Source organism: Gekko japonicus, unplaced genomic scaffold (genome assembly GCF_001447785.1).
Source record: "Gekko japonicus isolate JY-2015 unplaced genomic scaffold, Gekko_japonicus_V1.1 scaffold1323, whole genome shotgun sequence".
In the NCBI taxonomy this organism is placed as follows: domain Eukaryota; kingdom Metazoa; phylum Chordata; class Lepidosauria; order Squamata; family Gekkonidae; genus Gekko; species Gekko japonicus.
The window spans coordinates 430,072-446,848 of record NW_015165279.1 but is presented as its reverse complement, the minus strand read 5'-3'; the positions used below and the strand labels follow the sequence as shown (position 1 = coordinate 446,848).

Below are 16,777 nucleotides of genomic sequence, written 5' to 3'. Positions count from 1 at the left end.
TGCCTTTAAATACAACTCCCCCCTAACACCAGACAGGCCAGTGTCTGTCAGGTGTAGGAGCAGGGCCAGGGTATGAATGTTTATGGGGAGATAGTAAAGGACATTTCTAGGAGCCATTTTGATACGTGCCTCCCTCATGAACCTGAAGAAATGTCCACCACATCACCACTCCCTCACACCAACTCCCCCTCACACCTCTCACCTCTTACTGCCCCCAAGAAAGTTCCTGGCAAACGTCGAGCCAGATACACCAATGCTACAAGGAGGAGGCAACTTAGGAATGTGGCAAAGACATTTGCACATAGTACTCCTGCAGTACACTGAGCTGCACAGGCCAAGTACCAGCAAGATCACCCTGAGGTTCTCAGAAGAACACAGTCTCCATATGAGCTAAACAATCCAGGAACACAAGTAGAGAGGCCATCACTTTCGTGGAAGGTAGCAGGAGTTGACTTAAGAGACGACTGCTTCTTAAGTGGACAGTTCTATGTGGCCTGCTCCAGAGTGAGCTCACCAAGCAGCCTGGTGATCCTAGCACCTGAGGGCAGAACCACCAATGTGGTCTAGAGAGAGGTCCTTCAGTAGAGAGAGAGAAAAGTATGTATGTCTCACTTCATTTCTTACACTACAATCTTCTCTGTTAAAATTTCTACAACAAATGTTACATTTCAGACTTCACATCATCAGTATTATAACTGGATTTATGGAACTTAAATATCATAGCGAAGCGTGGGTAGCAGTCTATATCAAGACTAGATCAGGGCAAGAATGTACACGATGAAGCTGGCACACTCTTGGACCAACATTAATTGGGTCAGTAAAAATATGGTATTCATTTTATTTATGCTTGTATCGCCACAAGCCTAAACTCTTCCTAGAAGCTAAAATGACTCGACTGAGGCTATCCCACTTTGGTTACATTATGAGAAGACAAGAGTCACTAGAAAAGACAATAATGCTACGGAAAATGGACGGGAGCAGGACAAGAGGAAGTCCCAGTGTGAGATGGATTGACTCGATCAAGGAAGCCACAGCCCTCAGTTTGCAAGACTTGAGCAAGGCTGTTAACATTTGGAGATAGTTAATTCATGGGGTCACCATAAGTTGGAAGCAACTTGATGGCACTCAACACATACACATGGCCCCCGACCACTGTAGGAAAGAGAGAAATCTGCTGTTGTTGCAAAGGGCCCTCTGATTAACGGTGAACTGCGGTAGCAGTAACAGGTCCAAAATCAATTGAGCAAGACCTTTGGCTGGCACCACTTCTATTGGCTCAGGAACATGCGTGTGTTTCAGGAATACATGGCATTCTTTGGTCAGAACAAAAGGTTTGTGCCGCTGGAATGTGCATCCTCCTTGAGCCAAGAAACTGTCACCTACACCGTTTCTTCTGTATTCATCGAAAGGACTCCTCTGTGGCAACAGGGTTATGATTTGTACATGGATTGCTTTAGACAGGTCAGGATCGCCTTTGTCAGGCCGACTGCAGTTCCGTAATCTGCACCAAATTTTAAGAGAAAGCCAGTTTTAGGAGGGAAGGGTGAGTGCAGGATTCTATCCATCCACCCCAAGTGGATAATGGCCACTGACTCTTAACCACTACTCCCTCCACTCCCTTTCTGCACCCCCCTGTTCAGCAACTGCAGGAGAGAGGAGCTGCTTTATGAGGTGACGGTTTGGACCCTGTGGCCTCCAGTCACCGATCTGGACTACACTCCTGTGATTCACTGTGTAACTTCAAGAGCTTTACTATGCAACCAGTTCTGCACACTATGCTCCCCTGCTCCTCTGCTTGCAGCTTCTTTGCCTCACTGCGCTCTGCTCTTCTCCACCTGCCAGGGCCAGGGCTTTGAACTACTGCTTTGCTCATTCGTTATAAATGGGCTGCCCTGTGCTTGACAGGCCCATAGCCAGAAAATGTTCATGGGGGGGGGTACAAGTGGTGGTGAGCGCATCATTATGTATTTATTATGAACAAGCTATGATGTACTGCAAAGTCTCTGCAAGGGATCATTCTGCAAAGAAGGTTAAACGATAATCCATTTTGTTTAAAATCAAATATCCCCTTCCTTTATTTACGCATGATGAACTAGAGTCTTGTAAATGCATGAAGATCCTCACCCCCTCTATTGTCCCACTTCCACTTTCCTGGGTTGCAGTGTGCCAAATGGGAATCCCCCCATTAATGTATCACCATAAAAGTGTCTGTTTCTTTTTCTGAACATGAAATGAGGCTTTGCTAACAGAGACCACAGAAGACGATGCATTTGTTTGGACGGATGGTCACTTTGATTCATAATGCCATCTTCTATTGAACTCACCCCCTAAAAAAGCCACTGGTTTGGTTCCACGTGACTGGATAGCTATAGGCACTGAGGCTGGAATGCAGTAGGGGTGCCAACATCCAGGTGGTGCCTGGAAATTTCCCAGAATTACAAGTCATCCCCAGACTAGAGAGATCACTTCCCCTGGAAAAAATGGCTACTTCAGAGGATAGATTTTGTGGTATTATACCTGATTAAAGTCCCTCCCCCAGGCTCCATTCCCCAAATCTCCAGGAATTTCCCAACATGCAAGCATGTGTGCACACACTTTTCCTTCGCAGCTACAGCCTGCCTGGCATGCAGGGGAAGGGCAGCTTTTTTGCTTTACACAGATGGGTAGAGAAGCTGGGGAGGCTCCCCTCTACGGATACAGAGACCGACTCCCCCCCCCCTTGCCGAGCCCAGTTAAAAGAGAAAGCAAAATTATTGCCAGCACCAATATTCATTATCACCATTTTACAGTGATTTTTAAATGCAGTGATGCCCCAATCCACCGTGGGCTGGTGATGCAGAACTCTTCCCCCCACACACACACACCACGTGCTTTCAAGGGCCAAAACAGCTGCAGCACACACCGTAAAATGGTCATGAGTCCACTTGTGAAAGGCAGAATACAGAGGCAGCAGCTGCCACCACCACCCCTCTGATTCTAACCACCCTTGAACACTCTGCACCCTGGCTAAAATAGAGCAGGAGGGGGAAGCTTCTACCTTAATGTGCTACAGGGCTGCTGATTAGAGGAATCCATGACTAGCAAGAGCTAGCAAGCTAAGGTGGGGAAAGGACTGTGTCCCGTGCCTTAGAGCACAGAAGGAGCAACTACTTTGTGCAGGAATCAAAGTGCAAAGGGAAAGCCTGGGAGGGAGGGGGGAAAGAGACTCTCTCCCTCATCGGCAAAGCCTGGGAGAGAGGCTGGAGGAGGGAAGGAAACGCTGTCTCTCATTGGCAGAAGACTTGTGACAGATTTCACAATCCCTAGTGCAGATTGGAGGGGCATGATGAAAGATTGGTGGGGCCGCGCTGCTTTGTGCACCACTGTGGCTACGGGCCTGGTGCCAGCAGGATTGAAAGAAGAAGGGGAAATATTTGGGCAGCGCCTATTGCAGTGGGGCAGGAGGGAGAGCAGAGCTCTTGGAATAACCCTCTTGTGAAAGAGGAGCCTCTAATTGCAAAAGTGCAGCCTTCTTTTTAAAGCATGCTCCCACCAGGGACCATCAGTCAACTCTTAGTTTCTCCCTGCTCCACCCTTGACTTCTTTGCATTTTTTGCTGCTTTAGAGCCACGCTGCATTCAGCCATGGCCTCCAAAACGTCCCTTGCACATGCACACAAGAAGGAAACAAAAGTTGTGTGCCAGTACAGAGGTTTAAATCTCCCGCTCCTTCCGCCTCCACAGGATTTGCTTGAGATGGCTTTGTCATCCCCAGTGACTGATTTTATTTATTTATTTATTTATTTATTAGATTGTATCCCGCCCTCCCCAAATGGGCTCAGGGCGGCTTCCAACAGCGGCAAATGCCATAACAAACAATTAAAACATATAAAAACAATCAATAAATAAAGTGTGGTGCTCTAGATGTTAACTTATCACTCCAAGATGGGATCCATTTATCAACCTAGCCTGACAACATAAGTTCTTGGTCACCTAGGCGTCTTCCCAGGGCCAGTTCACTTATAGATCTAATCCACCGTCGTAGATGGCAACTCGGTGGTAGCATAATGGCGGCAGCGGCTCCTATGCAAAGGCCTGGCGGAAGAGCTCCGTCTTACAGGCCCTGCGGAACTGTGCCAAGATGGGAGGAGGAAGCAGCTGTACAAAATGCAAAGCGTGAGCCACAAGCCAAGCCCCGGCAGCCAGGTTCTTTTGGAGTCTGGGGTGTCCTTCCTCTGGGACAGAGGCAATGCTTCCGCCCTGCCCATGGTATTCCGTGGCTGGAAACAAAGACATTTGCAATAATCGATATTATTTTGTAATTCAAATATCCAGTATGTTAATCAGGAACTGTATTGAAAGCTCTGCCAGAAGACTGTGTATTACACCATATTGTACATATTGCACTGAATGAATGTTAAATATTTTTATTTCCGTAAACCTCAAAATGGGTCACAACCTCAACCCCATGTCTGTGCAATTCCAAGACTGGTACAAGAAATGTTAGTAGAAATCTCTTTAACAAGAAAATGTTTTTAATCTTACAGTCTGACAGCTACTCTTGCAAGTGTTGGTGCTGCCAGTATACCAAGTGCAGGACTGGTTACCATGCTTCTCATCCTCACTGCAGTGGGTCTTCCCACTCAGGACATCAGCTTACTTGTTGCTGTAGATTGGCTCTTGTAAGTAAAATTGACAACATTGTTTCTTTGATCTTTCTTATGACCATGTGCGTGCTTATTTGCCCATGTTTCAATTCCCCTCACAATGAAGCCCTCTTGACAAACACCCTTGCGTCAGCACCAGGATTTCTGCAACTGACAAATATCTATGCACCAGTGCATTCTGGGAAATGCAGGTGAATGGTTTCTGGTGTCAGTTCGTATGACTAAAGAGAAAGCACGCAAGTTAATTCTATTCATAGTCCTTATGTCTTGTTTTAAGGCCAGTTCACATGTTACAAGTGCTTCCCAGGTGTACATGGGCCCAATTTGGGTCAGAACCATGGTGAATTCAACCTTTCCCACCACACCATTTTCCTAATCTGAAAGAGCTGCAGGAAACTACTGTTTGCCAACATTGGGGAATTTTTATGTAATGATGGCTACATATAAATTTCCCTAATGCGGCATTCTGTGGGGCCATTTCATATCAGGGAGACAGAATGGGAGAGAAGGCTAAAGCCCCTTATCCTTGTGAACCATGGTCCTAATTCTAATCAAGCGCATAAATTCCTGGGGAATACAAAACTCCCAGAGAGTAGCTGGTTCAAAATCCTTATGGCATCCATGAAGACTGTAACATGTGAGTAGTGTAGAGTAGAGTAGAGAAGTAGAGTAACATGAAGAGTGTAACATTGTGGAGAATCCCTTCTTGTACATTCTGAATTCCTCATGGAATGGTGCAAAGTTGGCATAATAGTGACTATTTGGCCCCAGTCTCAAATGTATGCAACACTGTATATATCAGTTATTCTCTGAGAGAAAGCCACATGAGAACATCATTTTGTAGAAGTGCATCTTCACCCCAGTGGGCTAAGAAAGTACACCATAATCCTGGCTGAATGACATTTGAGTCCAGTGGCACCTTTAAGACCAAGAAAGTCTTAAAGGTGCCACTGGTCTCAAACATTGTTCTATTGCTTCAGACCAACATGGCTGCCCACCTGAATCTATAATACTGACTGTACAGGGGTGCCAGGTCTGCATTTCAGAGGTATGGCAGTGACCATGTGCTTGCACATACAGTCTAGTCTATATGTTGCCCTGTCTATATAGGCTGTGACAGATCTCTGGGTATGCCCTTTTTTTGTTCCATGGAGTGGGATCCAGTGTGGATTTGGGAGAACAGGCAGCTGCATATTGGACCCAGCACTTCATTCTTGGCCTGCGCTTCCTTGCCAAGTTCCTAATCAACTGCATAATTAAGAGGGGTCCTTACATCCTTACATAGAACCTTACATAGAATAGTAAATACTTCTGATCTCATGTATTATCTATTGGTATAGCTAGCATATAATTCTGTCTGCCATTGCTCAGATGTAATGTCCTTAGCGAGGTATATAGAAACCACTGGTGTATATGGAAATCAGAGTATGGCTCAACAGCCAGTAGAGCTGGCAAAGGAAAAGATGGTATTCTGTGCTGCAACAGTATTTATAAAGTTATGACGCAAAACAGAGGGAAAACATAGGGACCATAGCATGGGCCCATATTTGTATGTTTAATAAATGTTTATCTTGGAGCAAAAGCAGCCTTACAGCTAGTAGGAGGATGTTAAATGAGTACATGTGGTTGTTTGTTGTTTCAAAGAAATGTCATCTTAAAATACATGGCTTGACAGAGTAGCCCTGCCTGTATGTACAGACTACCAAATCATAATTTTCCATCAGAAGCAAACTGAAGAGAAAACAGGTCTAAGGGCTTACTGTTGTGTTACCCACCCCTGCTCAGTGTAAGACTAGGTAATGTTGTGGTAAAAAAATAGGTCCTCTAAAGCAGTTCCTGTGGTGAACTGAGGTGATGACATTTGTCTCTATAAAAGATTCATAGATAGAGCAGGAAAATCTCAAGGCAACACCAAATGGGGAGGGGAGTTCAGTACTGAGGAGGACCTGATGACACACTGTGGAAAAACAAAAAAATCCGCATTGTTTCAATAAAATAATTTCAAGTTGAGTCACACCACTTTTCTCAGAACTTATTTCCAACTAGTTTGACTTTTACTGTTTATATTAACTAAATATAAGTTATATAAGTTATATGGTATATTTAAGGTAAAACATATTAAACTCCTTATTATTTTTACTTATGAGGGTTACTTCATCTCTCAGATTAAAAGGCCTTTGTGTATGGTTTTTTTTAATGAAAGGATCTCATTGGCAGTGTCCTCCATGATCATCCCAGAAGGGTAGCTGTGTTAGTCTATTGTAGCAAAACAAAACAGAAGTCCTGTGACACTTTAAAGACTCAGATTGTGCTGGAATAATTGTTAGTCTTTTAAGAACAGGTTCCACTGGATTTTTCTCATAGACCACATATACTCCCATTTTATAGGCAAAAGCCCCATGAGAGTAAAGAGTAATAACTTATTCACAGTGGAATCATAAATAGAATTACATCTTTCTAAGTCAGTTGAAGTCAAATAGCTTAGAAGAATGTGATCTTTTTAAAGATTGCACTATGTTGCCAAACGAATAGATGGCTGTTGTAAAGCGAGAAATCCAGATTCCAGTCCCATAATCCCTTCCATGGACCATATTTTTTTCAATTTGTCACTGAATGATTGTGTGAATTCCTTTGTTATTCACTTAGATTAGTTGTTTGGGGATAGTGACAGAGCATTAAAAGAACACATGATGTTCTTTTGCATTTATTTGTATTTATATCCCGCCCATCCCATGAGTGGGCTCAGGGTGGGTAACATCATTATAATAAATACAATTTCAATTTAAAACACAATAAAATATTATAACAATTAAAACAGTGGGTACAGCTTGAAACAGCGTCAGTTGGTTATAAAGTTCTGGCCCGATGGTGTGGTGAGTTAAAGGCCAGTTGTCGGTGGTCAATAAATAGACGGGTGACAGCAACCTCAGGGAGGCCATATATGGACGCCCATTGCCTCAACCAAAGGCCTGGTGAAACAGCTCCGTCTTGCAGGCCCTGTGGAATTGAAGAAGATCCTGCAGGACCCTGGTCTCAATAGGGAGTATGTTCCACCAGGCTGGGGCCAAAACAGAGAAAGCCCTGGCCCTGGTTGAGGCAAGACAGGCGTCTTTTGGGCCAGGGATCACCAGGAGTTGTTGATCTTTAGAGTGTAATGCTCTTTGAGGCGTATATGAGAAGAGGCAGTCCCTTAGATATGTTGGTCCCAGGCCATATAAGGCTTTAATGGTCAAAACAAGCACCTTGAAGACAATCTGGTACTCAACTGGTAACCAATGCAGTTGGTGGAGCTCATGCCTAATGTGAGTCCACACACAGGCGTTGATGTCAGTAGGTGCACTGCTGCATTCTGCACCAGTTGTAATTTCCAGATCAGTTTCAAGGGTAAGCCTGTATAGAGCAAGTAGCAGTAATCAAGTCTACCATGATTCAATGGACTTAAAGAAAGTCAGCTTGGGTTGAGGGAAGGGGAACCCTTCTCCCAATGGCCACATGAACTGCATCTTGAAATGATATAAGTGTAGCTTGTCATCCTGATAATGTTGCTAGGACGTAAGAAGATATTTTATTTTGCAACTAAGAAGCAACTCATAATACAGTTTAAAGATCCAATTTACAAATGCTTAGATTTTGTGTTATGTATATACTAAATAGCTTAAGCTAGAAGCAGTTTGGAGAGAATTAGTAGCATCATGGCTTTTCAAACTCAAGATGATGCAAATCTTGCAAAAATGACTCCATTATCTTAGAAAAGAAATCTTTAAAAATCAGCAGTTTAAGAAAAGCAGATTATAAGAAGTTGCCCTCTTCCATTTTGTTACAGTGCTTAGAGCTTGGTTCAACATTTCTGGAGACCTGGGTTATAACAAGTTTTGTAACTAGAAGTCCATAGCTGGATAATATGCTAGATGTATTTTATCTTCTCATCTCTCTAGAAGGAAAAAATTATAAAAAGCCTTTTTATTAGGAAATCTCTGAAAGTTTTTAAATGTCTTGCAGTTCCTCTAAAGTGAACACAATGTGAAGTGGCATTTTAAAGAACAGTGCTATTTGCCAACAGCTGGAATTAATCCAGTGTCATTAGTGGTAGCCAAGAGCGGTATACTTTCAAAAGGGGAATCTGACAAGCTTAGCAAATGTCACAGAAAGGTCTCCAATACAGAGATTTCATACCTTGAGAAACATGGATTAGAATGAACAGACTTGTGTAACTGATTTAGATTCATCTTTCTTAAGCAATTGCTGAAATACAGTTATCCTTGCAAGTTTAGTATTGCGCTGGGGAAATGAAGGGTTGGATCCAGCCTGCTGTTCACTAAGTCTTATCCAGTTCTCTTCCTTATTATAGCCCACATAGCTTTTTTTTTACATATAGGTCCCATGATCCCAAATCACAGCCTTTTTTCTGGTGAAAAAGTATGGCTGCCAACTCTAACCTGACAAATTCCTGGAGATTTAGGGGTAGTGCCTGTGGAGGAGGAATTTGGGAAGTGATATCTTCTTGAATCTATAGAATTTGCCCTCTGAAGCTGTCATTTGCTCAGGAAAACCCAAATGTTATAAATCCACAAGAAAAACCGCAAAATATCTAGTTTTTTCCAGTTTGCCCTTAGGCCTTCATGGCTCTGGATATATGCCGTTTAACTGCCCACTACCTATTTCCATCATGGCATACATTCACAGAGTACAAAGGATCATCCTATCAGTTTCTGTGCATTTATCCTCACTAGCAGAGGTGCAAGAAGCAGAGATACAAAGAAAGCTTTAAAATAATTGTACATCATTCTGAATAAGAACATAAAACCTAGTTATGGAATTTTGAACCCATCAAATTCAGAAGAGAAACAAAAGGTTTTTAAAAAGCATTTAGATTAGCAAGTTTTAGGTTCAACTTAAAGTATTATTGTTCTTCAGTTTCCCATTCCTTTATCTCAAGAAGGCATTCTAACCTAATTAGGGGTGCCAGGTCCCTCCTGGCAACTGGTAGGGGATTGGGGGGCCTCATCAGGAGAAAGAGAAAGACCCAAGCCATGTCACCACCGTCACATAGGAAGTGACATCATCATGCTGTGAGATTGCTACAATGCTCTGTTATTTGAGCAAAAACTCTATGGTAAAATGACTTCTACCATAGAGTTTTTGCCCAAATACTAGAGTATTTCCTGGATGTTGCTGTCAGAATGATGTCACTTTCTGTGTGACGGTGGCTACATGGCCTGGGCCTTCCTCTTTCTCCTAGCAAGTCCCCCCACCAGCCAGCTGACTAGCAGTGGAGGGGTCGGGCCTGGTGGCTGGTGATCCCTGCTTCCACCAAGGAGGTTAAATAAAACACATTGCTTCTGTGGTGGTTCAATCTATCATTTTTATCCATCAGACACATAATCAGATTATAAACCCGGTCTGATTAATTGGTTGACCAGATCGATTAAGACTTTCTAGATCATGCAGTTCTATCCTATGAAATTTACTTGAAAGTAGGGCTCTGGTCGGGGGGGAGCTCTCAGGTACGGAGCTCCGGAAGAGAACCTCTAGGGGGCGGGGCGGTCACGTGGTGAAGCCCCGCCCCCTTCTTTACCCCGCCCTCTGCTTCGATCCTCATTCCGTTTGGGAATGAGGATGAAGCAGGAGGGTAAGTAGCCAGGCCTTCTGACACACTTCCGGTGATGTCAGGGGGTGTGGCCTTCTGTCACTTCCGGTGATGTCAGGGGGCGTAGCATATGCAAATAAGTTATGCTAATGAGTTATGCTAATGAGCTCCGGCAGCTCTTTTTCTACAACAAGACCCCTGCTTGAAAGTAAACCCCAGTGATGGCTTACCATACTGTGCATAGAATTGTAGCCTAACTGCAGTCGTTAGAACATTTTATTGGGAGTAAGGCCCACTGAATAGACTTGAGTAGGATTGTGTTGCCAGTTTGAAATGGTTCTCTTTGTCTGTTCTCTATAAATAAGTTGTCTGGACATAATGTGCTATTTTGATAGAAAGGATTCAAAAATCAGGCATGAGAATGCCAATCAGCTCTAAGAGGGTTTTCAGTGGGGAGGGGGAATTATGAGGATTCATCCTGGAAGCCCTTCTGACTAATGAATGATCTTACATAATAGGCAATGAGCCTTATTGAGAATACTCTTCAGAGGCCCATGGTGGCTGCATGCACAATATTTTAAGGGAAGAATCCTAAAGAGGTCTACTTGGAAGTAAGTCCCATTTTATTCAGTGGGGCTTACTCCCAGGGAAGTGTTTTTAGGGTTCCAAGGTGAGTCATCAATATTGTGATGGTTAGTTGGTCTTAATAAAAAGCGTATTCTGTTGTTTCTGGAGTTTTTCTGTGGGCTAACCTGCTGTCTTATCATGAGCTTACTTGCTTGGATATGTTCACACCTGCACTGGCTGCTAGAGGCCTATTTTTAACTGAAGGAAATCCTTAGTAATATTACTATTTTACCATCTGGTTGCCCTTTAAAAAGAATAAAATCTCTCTGAAGTATTGCAATTTTTTCATTGCTTCGCATTGCATTGTTTTGGAATTTCTCTGTAAAAAGAGAACTTTATCAAGGATTGTAAAGAATGGCAGGATCAGTCAAATTTTAAATTAAGAGAATCACAGCCATGCAAACTCGTAGATCTTTTGACTGTTAACATTTTTAAACATTTTGAACAGAATATAAATAAAAAACAAAAACCATTGTGACATGAAACTTTCATTACATTCTTACCCTTGCGTTGTTCACACAGTTGGATCTCCAGACACCCACACTATAATCTGACTTTTCTCTACTTTAAAACTTTCATATGTTGTGGGGTATTTTTCCCCCATTTCTTTCAGGGACCGAATGAGAACATCAGTCAATGTTGTAGGAGACTCATTTGGAGCTGGCATTATCTATCATCTGTCTAAGGCAGAATTGGACAACTTAGATTCCCATCACAAAGGGCACGAAGATATTGAAATGACGAAGACTCAGTCAATTTATGATGACCTGAAAAATCACAAGGAAAACAGTTCAAATCAATGTGTTTATACAGCTCACAACTCTGTCATAATAGATGAATGCAAGGTATCTTTCACATTTATGGATATTGAGACTTGCATCTAGCCAGTAACACTCCATCTTCCTTTATTTATTTTTTACCTGCATGTGATTATTTTTTACTTATCACTAATGATGTGACTTCATTGGACACCAGATGCTGTGCACATTGACTTGGTTTAAAGATTTTTCAGCATTGTTTAAACTGCAGTTGTGCACGATGTTTACAAATAACATGGTGTTGCACAGCACATTAGGGAAGCTGAAAAGAGAGAATATAGCATCACAATTTTTTTTTGGCATGTATTGACTTCCCAGAGGCAAGCAAGCACTTCCTCTAATTGAGCAAAGGTGGAGATATCAGCAAGGGTAGAGAACAGATCTTATGGCAACAGGGCTAGTTATACTTGTCTCCTGAAAAAAAAATCTCAGTGAGAAGACCTCCTCTTTTCCAAATCCTTCCAGTAGCAGTGACTGAGTTGATGTTAGTTATGATGTTGACTGCGAGTGGTCAGTGAGGCAATGTTAACTGTGCTGGGTTACATGCTGCTATTAAAAGGAAGCCTGAGGAGGTAGAATGGGAATCTGAGGTAATTTCTACTACTTCCCCTACACCATCTCCCTTCCCCCCCAGAGTGATTCACACCACCATTTTCATTTCACAACAAAAGGAATCAGTTTATTGTCTCTTCCTTAGAGTTTGGTGCTTTGGTGGATAAGACAAGGAATGTAGCAAGTTAATGGTTATTTACAGCAAGGGATAGCAGATGTTCTGCCTTAGAACAGTCACAATTAACTGAAATGACAGGCTGGAAACCCCCCCCCTGGAAACCCCCCCCACCCCAGAGTGAGAGACAGGGAGTTAATGATTTCACTTGGAACTTCTCTCTAAACCTAAGAGTACCTTGCTTGTCTCAGTCCCCTCACAAGTCCTTAACCTACTATTTCCCTAAGGTAACACAGGATACCTGCTCTATTCCTGCTTTTCATTTGGTCCCTGAGCCCAATATACCTATACTAAAGGTATCTCTTTTCCTTTACCTTGCAGAACTTCACCACTTGACTAATCTCTAGATAGTTTTCTCTGTTTCTCCATGGCTTCCCCAAGTCCTATCTGAAGTGATAACCCACTTTTTCTTTTTCTCCCCCCACCCTCTCCCAGAGGTTCCATAGCCTCCCATTGGCTAATGCCACTAAGTATTTGGGTTGCTCAGGAGAACTTCTCAGTGCATTGTGGTCTGGTCAGTTATGAAAATAGCAGACAAAGGCTGAAATCCTATGCATACTTACTGGGTAACCAGTCATATTGAAATCAGTGGGTTGGATCCTACCAGCTTTTCTGCTTGATCTTGCCTGATTCCCCATCTCACTGCAGTCCCCAACCCCACATGGCATTTCTCCACACACGTACTGTGGCATATCCTTTTTTTGTGTTTTAAAAAGGGCCCTCCCTCTTTTACCAGTGGAAAATAATTGGTAAGAACCCAACCCAGCTGGGCTTATTTCAGAGCAAACAATAGTTATGATTTGGATATATGAAAGTAAAGAGGAAACCAGGAAACACTCCAGTTTATATAAAGTTATGAGAAAGAAAGAAAGAAATGTACAGGAAAGAAAGTCCTTTGAGTCTGAGTAAAATGCCAGTCCAATGTTTTTATAGATTATTGCTTTCTATGGCCCACTGTACAGGTACACAGTGTTGTGTACCACCTCACCATTTGGAGGCTCTTGAACTCACCTGGCATGTCTTTGTTTTATTTTCATTGTCATGTTGGATCATTTCTATGCCAATGCTATTGTTTCTGTGTAATCCACTGTGCAAATAACTTGGTGTAAGAAAGTACCATAACAAGAATTTCTTGATCAAGAGTGAAGTGAGCTTCAGGAATCTCTACCAGCTAAATAAGATCCAGGATTGGTCCTATTAACAAAAGCTAGCCTGGGCCTGACTGGAGAAATTAGCAGAATGAATTCTCTTTTGGGAACCAATGCTTTCTTTAAATGAAAATACAGATACAAGTTGAAATAATGAGCTGTGTATCAGGACCTTGACTGGGCTGTTTGCATTTTGATTCATACTTCAGCTGGGTGGCCATTTAGTTCACTTCCTGAAATTGATATTTCTAAATACCAGTTGAGAAACCAGAGGAGATGAACTGTGACGGCTCTGTCCCATATTGGGTTTCTGAGTTGCCGGAGTGCTCTCTCACACAGGTCATTTCATACATTGAATGTTATACATGTAACTAGTAACATCATGAGAGACAGATTTTTAGGGTTGCCAGTCTCCGTTTGGCACCTAGAGATCTTCCCCTGTTACAACTGATCTCCAGACAACCAAAATCAGTTCCCCTGGAGAAAGTGGCTGCTTTGGAAGGTGGACTCTATGGCATTATACCCTTCTGAGGTCCCTCCACTCCACAAACCCCACCCTCTCCAAGCTGCACCCCCAAAATCTCCAGGTGTTTCCTTATCCAGAGCTGGCAACCCTAGATTTCATACATTTATCAAAGATATATCAACAGAGCAATCAGGCTGACACTGCTGTGGCACCATGAATAGGTATTTCTTTAGGTTAGATACATGTCAAAACCTTTTCTCATTTAAGTATGGTCATAGGGTATGGAAGTAGTTCCATACTTTAAAAATAATTAGCAGGATCTAGCCCAAATTAAGTGCTTGATAGAATGAGGTTTAAAGCTGCTTGATCTCTTCCAATGAAATATGGTATGTAAAACTTTTAAAAATGTGTCTAAATAGATCTCATTGACTTTGATACATGCAAAGTCACATTTAGAAGTATGTAGGAATGCAAAAATGCATACGTGCAGAAGAAGTTTGCTACAACTCTGGTCAGGTTTTGGGGGGTTTTATGCAGTTACTAATACAATAACATTTCATTTCCTGTAATATATTTTGCATGGCTTCCTAGTTTGCACTTCACTAATGTATGTTATATATTTATAAGAAGTTATGTTGACTTGTTATTCCATGTTTTTTTGTATTTTTAAAAAATCATACTTTACATCATTTCTTTTGTGAATTAACCTATAATTTCAGCTCTAAATGTGTGGATCATTCTTTATAATGCATGTGTTTCCCTTTTCTAATTAAGAAAAAGGCTGGCTTTGTTTTCAGACATAACTGCATTTTGTCATGTCTTCATATCCCAATGCTTCCATGCATGTGGAATATCAATCCTGTCTTTAAGTTTTCATGTGAAGCTGAGGCCAGAACGTGGAAGGTAAGCTAGGTGATAATGGGATTCCATTTAGAACTAGAGGAAAGGTGCCCTTACTATGTAAAGGTCCAGTTCATTTCTGCCCAGTCAGACAAATGCAGGAGCCATTTTGGCTCACCCAATCATGCATAGTGCATCATTACTGGATAGACGTTACACATGGCTGTATTTTAAAAATATTGACTGCTGAGATACTGCTTACAAGCTAGTGTTTCCCATGGAATGATTGACCATTCTTGGTCTTTCGCTATTATTATCAAGTTAACTTTGAACTATGAAATATCTGAGAGTCTGCTATGTCTGTTGCAGGTTTGTGTATAAAATGCAATCTTGTGAAGAATTCTTTGACTTGATTGTCATTGCATCACTAACATACACAATGAGACATAATGACTTCCCTAATACTTCTTTGTAGAGGTTGAGTTCTGCCATTTGTAGTTGTGCATATATATGTATGTATACATATGCACAATGGAACTACATGCTATGCTCTTTACTGTCTGTTTTGTAATTTTGTGTTCTTTCTACAGATCACAAAATAATTGAAAGGGCAGAACTGATTCAGTACAGAATAAAAACAGATTTGCATGGATAGTTAGAGTTACACATGGATTTAATGTAAATCTTGTACATATTCTGATTTTTTGTTTAATTCATGATTTTTTTCTACCAAAGTGCCTTGACCTTTAAGTTAGATATTGATGGTAATTCCTTGCAGGTAACCTTGGCAACCAATGGCAAATCTGCAGACTTCAATGCTGTTGAAGAAGAACCTTGGAAACATGAGAAATAAGAGAGAAACAATGTTCACCTTTAATAATTCCTGAAAGCTGTCCGATGGTAAAAGCTGACGTTAAGATGATTTTTTTTCTGTTTTCATTTGCATCAAAAAGTATCTGCTTACTTAATACTGTTAACTTAGAAAAGGTCTTATAAAATTATTGTTCCTTTAGTATCTTTGCCAAATAATACTGCATAACTACCTGTATCACTTTGTATTACCATTTGAACTGGATGCAGCTGGAAGACACTGGGTTGGCTTTAGAAATGCATTTTTGCTGGGCTTCCCTTTCTCACTCAAGACACAGAGAATGTAGACGCTGCAATAAGGAAAAATCATAAACCCAAGATAGCTGACTTGCTCCAGGGACTTGGGCTAACAAGCATTAAATATTGTGCAACCCATTCAGTATTCGCATTGCCTCTTATCCTGCTGTACATGTGAATGAGCACTTTGGTGCACATTGAATACACGTATCATTGTGTCACTGTGATATATATATCATTGTAAATGTTTTACCTGTGCTTTGTTAATAGCATATGGCATTTTGATTCCATGTTCTCTAAGTTAACTTCAAATTGATTATTTTATACTGCAGTTCTTTGTGTTCATCATCATGACATAGACCACCATGCATGTCTGATGTATGCATACAACCAGGGATTCTTAGTTTTGGCACAGTATTTCCCATCCCTGAGTTGTGATCCATAAACCTCTTCTCAAGGTTGAAAGAAGAAAGTTGCTTCCAGTTTCATAGTGTATGTGTGCACTGTTCCCAGAAATGAATTAACTTCCTAAGACTGTGTATGTAACTGGTTTCATTGATCCTGTGCTCATGGAAGTTAATTGATCTCACAATGTTTATGATTGTGAAGCTAGATAGATAGTGTTTGGCACTTCACCTTTCAGAGCAATAATCAGTCCCAGGAAATATGCCATTCATATCAGTTGGGCACAATTCTGATGTCATATAGAAGTGGAAACTGTGTCTGTATTGAATCGAGTGGTATCTAAGGTGCCCATAGTAAGAAGAGTGCTATTAATATTCCCGTCCAGCTAGCTGAGCAGGACAACTATC

At 41.7% G+C, this 16,777-nt stretch overlaps 1 protein-coding gene across 1 annotated transcript in view; it reads left to right on the top strand.

The window, feature by feature from the left end:
- The window catches only part of SLC1A2 (solute carrier family 1 (glial high affinity glutamate transporter), member 2), a 59,861-nt gene extending 44,150 nt beyond the window's left edge, over window positions 1-15,711 (top strand). Inside the window, exons 8-10 of the mRNA XM_015410295.1 lie at window positions 4,526-4,660; window positions 11,473-11,704; window positions 15,637-15,711. Coding sequence (XP_015265781.1) covers window positions 4,526-4,660; window positions 11,473-11,704; window positions 15,637-15,711 — 442 coding nt within the window. The remainder of the gene's footprint in view (window positions 1-4,525; window positions 4,661-11,472; window positions 11,705-15,636) is intronic.
- The last annotated feature ends 1,066 nt before the right edge of the window (window positions 15,712-16,777 follow it).